We start from the raw sequence: 9,669 nt of genomic DNA on the forward strand, positions 1-9,669 counted from the left end.
CAGGGAGAGGATTTGCTGATGGACTGCAATGCCAGGACTAACCAAAAGATTTTTGACAGGTGACAGTGAGGAAGCATTTCTGCACTGACAGCTTCTATGTCTTCAGCTAGAATGTAAACAGATCCAGCCTTGATATGAAGACAGAGAACTCCACCACTTTTGTTGTTTCAAAACTTAGATATAAACACAAGGATTTTTAAATCTATGCCTCATTTCTAATCTAAATTTGTCTGGCTTCAGTTTTCAGCCACTAGTTTTGTGGTTTGGGGGTTCTTAGCCCTTTTCTGCTGTACTCTGTAAGCATATATATAAGTATATATATATAAGTATATATATATATAAGCATATATATAAGTATATATATATAAGTATACTCTAGAAAGCAGTATTTCATTCTAATCCCCAAAATCAAGATCTCAGGCTCAAGTCATTTTGTCATCTAATTTATGTCAGTCTCTATCAGTACACCACAGTAAGATCACAGAACTGCTGGAAGTCTCCCTGTGCAGGAAATTGTTTCCAGGCCTCCTGTTGAGGAACCACTGCTGTAACAACACCGACAACAGAATTATAGCAGGAGTGGAATTAGAGATCTCCAGAAAAAGGACTCAATCTTGCACGGGTTTGTGCGCTTTCCCTTCGCCTGCTGGCACACGGTACTTTGCAAGGTCAGCCTTAAAACGCTGAATTCAACAAGTGTAAGTTCATCAGAAGCAATAAAGGTAAACCCTAGTGACTCTTCTCCCTCACTCCAGGGTCTCAGCCGGGGGCTGTCAGCCCTCACTCCGGACCCAGCCGCAGCTCTCGAGGAGCCGGGCACGGCTCTACCGCACAGCGGCGAGCACCGGCACAACTTCACCGCAGCTGCTCCGCGCCCCCGGACGAGGCTTGAAAAAGTTACCGCCGGCCTGCGGGAGCAGGGGGAGCGGGCGGCACGGCCTCGGGGTAGTGCACGGCCGTGGGGCAGCCCCGACGGGGCGGCTCTCTGTACGGCCCCGGGGGAGGCGGCCCGGCTCCTGCGCGGCGAGCGGGGCCCGGCGCGTCCCACCCCCGGCCTTGACGCCACGCGCTAATGAAATGCTAATACCGGGGCGCGGAGCCGGGCGCTGCCCGTGCCCATAAAACGCGGCGCGGCGTGGGGGCCCTGCTCGCAGCCATGCAGAGCGCGGCCCCCGCCGCCCCGCCGGCCCTGCACCTCCTCACGTCCTACTTCATCGACAGTATCCTGGGCCGGGGCCCCGCCGCGGGCCGGCACGGTGAGAGATGGCCCGGTGAGGGGCAGCGGGGTCGCTCCACGCCCGCCCGCCCCAGTAACTCCGCGGTTGTCTCCCGCAGGCGCGGAACGCGCGGCGCCGCCGAGGCCCGATCGAGCGCGCAGCCCCGCGGAGGAGCCGCCGACGGAGGAGCGGGGGGAGCGCCCATCCGGCTCCGAGGCACCGGGTCCGGTGAAGAGGAAGCAGCGGCGATACCGCACCACGTTCAGCACCTTCCAGCTGGAGGAGCTGGAGCGCGCCTTCCGCAAGTCCCACTACCCCGACGTGTTCACCAGGTAGCGGCGGGAGGGGCGGGCGGGGCCGTGCCGGGGCGGCGGGCAAGCTCCGGCTCTAATCGTGTGTGCCCCCGCAGAGAGGAGCTGGCCCTGCGCCTGGACCTGACGGAAGCCCGGGTGCAGGTGAGTGCCGGAGGGGACGAGGGGCGAGAGAGGATTGAACAGAGCGCGTTTTCCCCCTTGCTCAGCCGGGCGAGAAGGGAACCGCGGCGGTGCCGGGCACGCGTCCTGTCCGCGGCGGGTGGTGCTGAAGGGACGGAGGAAGGGGCGCGTTACCTCCGTGGCGGGGAAGCGGCGGCTCAGGAACATTCCCAAGCTGAGCTTCACTTCCGCTTCTGCTGCCGCCGTCATGGGTCGAAAGGCAGGTACTATCTCCTGAGTTTTAAAACAGGATTTAAAAAGAATAAATCAGGTTGTTTACAGAAAATGAGGGGTTCTGTGGGGCGTCCAAAGTTAGTTACCAAGGCTGCAGTGTTTACATCCTTCTTTTGCCCTAATTTAGCTCAATAAAACTGTCACTCTTCTAAATGACTGGTTAAAACAAATGAAAGATTAATTAGACATTCATATATGACAGTCAGATCCTGTCCAGGAAAATTTTATACCCAGCTAGGCTGTGATTGTAGCAATGCCTGTAGAACTTCAGCATACCTAGACAGACACTAATCACTTGTAGGCTGCAGTTTGCTTAAACTACAAATGACCCTTAGTAACTTTTCCTGACTCTGCACTCCTGCTTAACAATATCTCTTAAAAACCACTTTCTTTAGATTCATCTCTTGATAACCTAGAAATCCCCATTTTATACAGAAATTATAGCTTAAAAAAAAAAAAAAGGTTATTTCAAAATGCATGGAGGCTTTCAAGTATTTATAAGCTGCAAATGACAATTGTACTAAATTTGGCTTGTGCTGTATAACAGATATTGACGGTTCCAGCACAGCTCTGGGTATGTGCCTACTTGTGAAAGACTGAGAACTGGTGCAGCTGCTCAGTGTGACAGTCCTGCTTACTCCTGTATAGCTTTGATGCTGTTAATGCCAGATCCTTGTTTGTATACTTTGTCATTAATCCGGTCACTGGGTCTGCAATGGTTCACACCACAGTTACAGTCTGTAAAATTGTAACTTTTTTAGCTTTTTATTTTAATATGCACCATCTTCAGAAAAAACATTAGAAGTATGAATGGTACTTTATAATTGAGTCAAAGAATACCTAGATTAATTTTTCATCTCTCTTTGGTGGACTTGGAGGAAATTATGTACCCTCCCCTCTTCTTAATACCAACAATGATTAAAACCTCTAGTCACTGACATGCCCCACTCTCTGACAATTACACATGGCATCTCACAATGAAAAAGACATGGGTGAAAGGCAGTTAATTTAACTGTTACTGTCACATTCCCTTTGTGGGGTACATACTTTGTAGACCCTGTGAAGGAATGGTGCAATGGTACATGGCAAAGAGAAACTCATCTTCTAATGACTCAACTAAAGAAAAAAAAATGGAAATGTTTGTGTTTGATGGAGTCAAAAAGGAATTAACAAGCGAAATGACAGAGTTGATGCATCCCCAGTAAATGGAAGGAACAGCAAAGAGCTGTTCCTGGTACCTCTTTGCCTCCTTAATATGTCAGAACACAAGTCTCCTGGGCACGGAGCACAAAGTCAGCACAGTTGCTTAGTGTGAGCTTACAGTGCACAGAGCCAAGCCCCAGTTCCTATCCTGTGGGAGACAGGGTGCAGCCTGGAGGGAAGGAGATGCATAGGAACAACAGGGATGTACTCTACTTAGCAAACTACTGTAATTACCAAAAACTTGCTGCATATGCCCATGCTCATAGTTGCTCTATAAGTCATCCTGTGTGAAATGAAGACTTCAAATCCTCTCCCATGGTACCTGGCTAAATCAGCTGACATGGAAAGTAGCACCTCTTTATTTAGTTAAGTGTAAAATCAAGAAATTAATCTTACTCAATGCAGTCAGACCATTTCTTCACCTCAGTGTGTTTTACAAATTGAGGTTTGCTTCTCTGGGGAGAACCCTCCGTCAACCAGCTGAAATGGGTACCAGCCACTGCATTGTTCCTCCTCTTGCCTTTTGAGTCTTACATGAAAATGAACAAAGAAAAAAAATTGCATGAACATATGCTCATTCCATCATCACTTCAAAGAGATCCCTCTCACCCAACCCCCCTTATTTACTTTTATAGAATAACAATGATGGCAGCATTCCTTACCTTGGGAAAGAGGTAGTCAGAGAGTTTGCAAAACATTTCTGTAACCTGGAGCCACCTTGGCATGTTCTTCAATAGCATTTGCATCTGTTGTTGCCATTCTGTTTCTCATTATTCATATTGTTAGGATGGAAAGAAAATAAGAAAAAGTTAAAAGAATCTTTTATCTTGTTTAACGTGAGGAGTAAAAGGTTCCATAGGTATTTCATTGCCATAAACTACATCAGTTTTAAAACACCGGCTTACAGATGTATCTGATCTAGACATCCTTGTCGTATTTTCTCATTACGATCCTCTTATTCGCTTACAGCAGAAGCACAATACAGTTATGCACATCTATGTATCTTTTTGTCATCTTTAGGTATTACATCAATTAAATAGGATACATTTCTAAAGAAAATTACAGCAAGAAAGCAATCAAATTTTACGTGCTCACCTCTTCCTTTATAAAAGGCCTAAATCTCTTGTCAGATATGCATGATGCTAGTAATTACAAATATAATCTGGGTAATATTTAGCATACAATTCAAAACTTGATGGTTTAAAACTAATTTTTGAGTATTAAGTAACGCTTTCTTTCTACAGTATTTTGCCATTGATATTACGGTCATAAAAATCCTAAGACTGGTGTAGCAGTTTCTATTATGGTTAGTTTGTCACTTCAGATGTATCTGAAAATAGAATAAAGGCAAGTTAAGCCTTTATTAGAAGCAAAGGAAAACTGCTTAACAAAAGGTTCAGGATGACTAATCCGAATGTAATGACTATAATGTGTGCAGTAAATTTTGAAAGTTGTTTGTCATGTCAGTCTAAGGTATGAGACATTGGTCTGCTCCTGTTATGACTTGAACCGATGAGTTTGTACCAATAAGGAACCAAAAGCCAGCTTTTTTTGAATGGTCATTATTAGATATCTATGCTGGTATTTCCTTCCAGTTTGAAAAATACAAAACCTACCAATGACTAAATTTTGGGGTTAAGCTCAAAATTACCTGTAACATTAAAAAAATTATTTTGTAGTCAAAGTGCACGTCTGAGTGATTTGCTTTAGGACAGAGAAAGTAGAAAAGCAGATATTTAATTTTGTGTTAGGCTTCTTTATGAAGAACAGATTGAAGAACAGTACTAAGATTTAGTAAGGACATGAACACCTTTGCAGCATTTATCCTTTTTAGGAAAGGCTGTATCTGTATATCTGCAGTGTGAGACAGTTAGTGCTCTTTCAATTGGATTTTTTTTTTTCCATAGAAAACACTAACACCTTTGAGTTGGTGGTCTTCTCTTGTGAGAGCTAAGCTCACTTACAAATTCAGGATTGCTGGTTAACAGTGATTTAAAATCATCTGATCCCAGTAATTTAGTTTTCCTTACCAGACCCCTGTCTTGGACTAATACAGGTGGAGTATCTAGTCCTCACTGCCATGCAGGCATAGCTGCCTGGCATTTCACAGGCTCAGATATTCCTTTGTAAGACATCTGACTATTGAAAGCTGATGGTTGCTGGAGGAAAGACCAAAGAATGAGTCATAACACTCAAGAATTTCAAGTACCAACTTCAAAAATTTTGATGTTCTGATTTTCTGCTGAGGGCACCTCCCTCTGCAGACTGCCTGTGAGCGAGACAGTTCTGCGTTACACGCGTAACCCAAGGGGTATAAATCCCTCTTCCAGGAGAACAGGAACTTCCTGGTGTAAAGATACTGTATGCAATGAGAGGACTAGCGTAGTACTTCTTCAGCTGGATCCTGAGTGCTTTGAAAGAGTCAGTTCTTACTGACAGAAAGAAACAACATCAGGCTCGGGACAGCAAGGCTGGGGCATGCTGCAGCCTTGTTTGGGGATCAGCACCCCGGTATGTGGAGGGCTTTTCTCCCAAACACACTTCGTGTCATTTAAGCACCTGAAGGTAAGTCAGATTGCTGGAAGTGGTCATAGGGAATGGCTGAGGTAAAGCAAGCTGGGTCCCCCAAAACCTGATTTTTAGATACTTTAGATGCTATTTAAAACTCTTGGAAAACATTTTTTTTACTGTAATATAATTGCCACCTCTTGAATGGCTTTGTTGAAATTTAACTTTCAATAAATAAGTTATGAAAGGAAGAATGATCATTTTTAATAATTACTCTTGCATTTCAGGTGAGAGGTATATATATTGCAATGGCTTTAAAACGTGACTCTTCAGCCAGAGAGTAGTCAAATTTACAATATTTATAAGTGATTTATTTTGTAATAAACCCACTAAGACATTTATGAATGAATCTTTTATATTAAAGAAGTGGGGTTTGGTTTAACAGTAAATATTTTGCCATCCGTATCAATACGTGCCATGGTATCTGGTAGGACAAACTGCAGAGTAAGTTCAGCTAATGCCTTTGTAATTTTTTATTGAAGGTCTGGTTCCAAAACAGAAGGGCAAAGTGGAGGAAACGTGAAAAAAATGAAATTCTGGGGACTGTTCCAAGAATCTCCTTAACACACCCACTTGGTCTATTTTTGGATGTTCCACTGAGTCATTCTCCCCTCCTAGATCACACGTGGAGGTCAATGCCTCTTCCAACATTGGCTGTGCCGTCCATGTCCCCAGCTTTTAGTCCTTCAACCTTAGGGCCATTTGGCCTCAGCAGTCTTACCTGGACTTCTCTCTTCAGAAATCCTATTTTAAATCCACATTTTGGAAGGTATAGAATAATTTTCTTTTTTCTAAATCTCAAAACTGTTAAAAATTCTGCATTTATATTAGTTTGCTACTCGCATGTTCTCAATAAACTTACTAAAATGGGTTAGTTCCTGTGTAGGGTCACTTGATTAGCAACAGCAAGATTTAGGTTTGAGTCATGATAATAAAAACGTAATACGTAATTGATTTTGGAAGACAAATTGTGCATACTTACTGCAATTTTGGTGTCACTGAACGCTAGTCTTCATACATACTGCTGTGACCTGTGTGGCTGCAGCTTCATCCTTCTCTCTCTCTCTCTCTCAAGTATAAATACATTACATATAAAATATGTAAATACAATATATATAAGTATATATAAATATATAAAAAATAGAAGAAAGCACTCTTGCTGAAATTAGAGCCTGTATCTTAGTACTACATTAACAGAAAAACAAATGCTTTTCACATGGAATCAATTGATCTGAACAAATTGTCGGCATAAACAGCTATATAAATTGGCCTTCTTATGAGGTGGTTTATTGCTTTCACAGAACAGGCTACAGTGTCCAAGGTTTGTTTAGAAAGGATTTAGCATGAGGGGTTAAGCAAATGGTTGCTGGTTTAGATATCTGCATGCTATGTCTGATAATCTCTTGTTCGTTTTATTTAAAAGTGGTTTGGTTTTTTATTTAGGGTGGGGTTTTCTGCTTGTTCTTTTTTTAAAGGGCAAGACACTATACTGCAAAATAAAGCTAAAAAAAATGTACACTTGGAAGAAATTGGAAATTTTGGAACTTTTTTCCCTAATACTTTGGTGGGGGGAAGCTGCAAATCAGAAAGTATTTGTTCTCCAAAACAATTCTTAATTTGGGTAATATTGACTTCTTTCAAATACAGGTTTCTCAATGCTTTAAATCCTCTCGTGACAACAGCTTCAGTACTAATGAAAGCTCCTGGACCCCCGTCAGACCCTGTTCTCACCGCCTTCACTGATCCAGCAGCAGTTGAAAGGAAAACGTCAAGCATTGCAGCGCTAAGACTCAAAGCGAAAGAACATTCAGCACAAATCCCTCAATTAAACCTCATCTCCAGTCTTACAAACACTAACAAAGAACTTTGTTAGGAGCTCTCCCACAGACTACAGCCACGGAGGGGAAACTGAATGCCTTCTCCAATAAGTAGCTCTTGTTAGAGAGACACATTTAAAAAAAGAAAACACACACAGAGCTGTAGTTCCTGCAGCTTCAGTAACAGACTGAAAGGAAATAAACCTGCTAAACATTGTTTTCCTTCATTACAACAAGAAATCAGGTAGTATTTTGGCTTGTATCATCTCTAGCACTGCAGAAACAGAAGCAGGAACTATCTCATCTTTGTAAATCAGGTTAACATGTATCTGAAGCTTTGAAATCGCCAAACTCACCAGAAGCTAGTCCAAAAGCTCCAAATTCTTTGTAGGAATAACCACTTTTCTAAGCAATTCTTAATTTCTCAGGAGGAGCTCTTACATGCAATACTTGAGACATAAGAATCAGTACACAGTTATCAACTTGGAGACCATGCTTCATGTTGAAGTGCAAATGCCAGTGAAATATTGCATTCTAGACAGACTTAGCAGGTACAAGATGGGGACTATTTTCAGTATGGGCTTTTGATTCAGAACTAGGTTTGTGTAAAGAGTACCTTGTTTCAAATTTTAAAAAAAAAAGTTTGCTTTATGTTCAGGGTGGCAACGTCTTAATTAAGAAAGTTTAACCTCTGTACATGAACTGTATCCTGTGAAAGTAGGTTAGCAGTGTGCAGTAAATTGTGTGTAGTTCTCTGTGTATGTATATACATGTCAGTCAGTCCCTTATAGCTGTAAATATGAGGTTGCTGAATACTTTTAGCAAGATTTCTGGCACGCCTTAGCAGACCAGTAAATTAACTGATTACTTGTATATTTTGAGACATTTCATGCCTTGAGCAGATTCAGAATTTAAGTGAAAACTCAATGTGAAGTGTTAAATTCTTCCTTGGACCAATGTTGAAATGAGTGAAAACAGAGGCCTTACTGAGCAGGAGTCTACAGTCGATCACAATTCTGGACTGCAAGACAGGTCGTTTTAAGTCTTTGCTGAATTTCCCCATCCAGGACATGGGAGTGAGAACAACTCTCCACAGGTCTGATGCTTTAGTGTAAAGTGAGGATACGTAGTATCCTCCTGGTGCTTTAGTGTAAAGTGAGGATAGGTCATTGTATCCTCCTTTTGCAGCTCACTTGCCTACCTCACAGGGCTGTTGTGAGGACTCATTAAACAAACATGACACTGTGCAAATGGCAGAGTTATACAAGTGCTAATTTTTGCTTCACAGTGAAAAAGAAAGGCCAACAGTTGGCTGCACATGGAGATGACCTTTCCCATACCTGTAGCAGAGGTCTAAGCAAACTCTGTTCCTTGGACAGCATGGAACTCCTCTACTGATGCTGCCTGGTTCCTCAAAACTGTCCTCAAACATATTTACACTGAAAAGATTTCGTGTATTTTAGAACTTCTTTCTCAAGGCAGCTCTGGGCCTACTCTTAAAACTACACAGTTGTGTTCTCAGCTAGAGTTTGAGGTGCATAGCTCCAGCTACATCACTGCTGCTTCTGGAAACTGCACTGAGCTTGTACTTAGATTCAGGACAGAGAAGGCAGTTTGCTGGGTCGGACAAATACTCATCACTTTCCACAAGAGTGAAAGTATTTCTGGGTTCATGGACCTCATTGGTAGCACAGGTAGGAGAAGGTAGTGGTATTTCAGCTGTTAGGAAAAGTCAGCTCCCTACTACCCAAGTTACAGCAGGACTGCACTGTGTGTCAAGCAGCAGGAGACTAGGGAAGTGAAGTAAGCAGGACATCTCACACAAAGTTTGAGTGTGTTTCTTCCACAACAGCTATTTGCTTCCACCAGTCCACTCTCATGGCCCAGGCTGCCAACTGGCAGTACAACACGGTATCCACTCAAGTGCTGAGTTTGTTCCAAATTAACCTTTTAAGTAGGTTAATGGCTTGAAAACTGTCATTACACAACTCCTGTTCTGTACAAGCTTTTGTGGTATCTTTCCTTGCCACCAGTGTCTCTCTCTTGCAATGCAAAGAGGTTCTGCTGGAGACTCACTGTTTTATTTAAAGTGCAGAAACTGTCCTGCATTTTCCATGAGCCATTAAGAAAATAACTCTCAATAGTAAAACCTGGGTA

At 42.8% G+C, this 9,669-nt stretch overlaps 1 protein-coding gene across 3 annotated transcripts; it reads left to right on the top strand.

Moving 5' to 3' along the window:
* The first annotated feature begins 765 nt into the window (after window positions 1-765).
* Window positions 766-8,763, top strand: ESX1 (ESX homeobox 1). Of its 3 annotated transcripts, XM_042027913.1 has the most exons (5): window positions 829-1,256; window positions 1,336-1,549; window positions 1,627-1,672; window positions 6,178-6,464; window positions 7,343-8,763. In XM_042027913.1, the coding sequence occupies exons 1-5, from the start codon at window positions 1,157-1,159 to the stop codon at window positions 7,566-7,568; spliced, it is 873 nt and encodes a 290-aa protein (XP_041883847.1). In that variant the 5' UTR covers window positions 829-1,156; the 3' UTR covers window positions 7,569-8,763. The 3 variants fall into 3 exon arrangements, with proteins under 3 accessions (XP_041883862.1, XP_041883854.1, XP_041883847.1); XM_042027928.1 differs by lacking the exon at window positions 7,343-8,763 and having other exon boundaries at window positions 766-1,256; window positions 6,314-6,397; XM_042027920.1 differs by lacking the exon at window positions 6,178-6,464 and having other exon boundaries at window positions 780-1,256; window positions 7,343-7,528.
* Window positions 8,764-9,669: the final 906 nt, after the last annotated feature.

The sequence above is a fragment of the Corvus kubaryi genome, unplaced genomic scaffold (genome assembly GCF_017639235.1).
Source record: "Corvus kubaryi isolate FWS band 111438036 unplaced genomic scaffold, C.kubaryi_AGA036_p1.0 130, whole genome shotgun sequence".
Classification (NCBI taxonomy): Eukaryota; Metazoa; Chordata; class Aves; order Passeriformes; family Corvidae; genus Corvus; species Corvus kubaryi.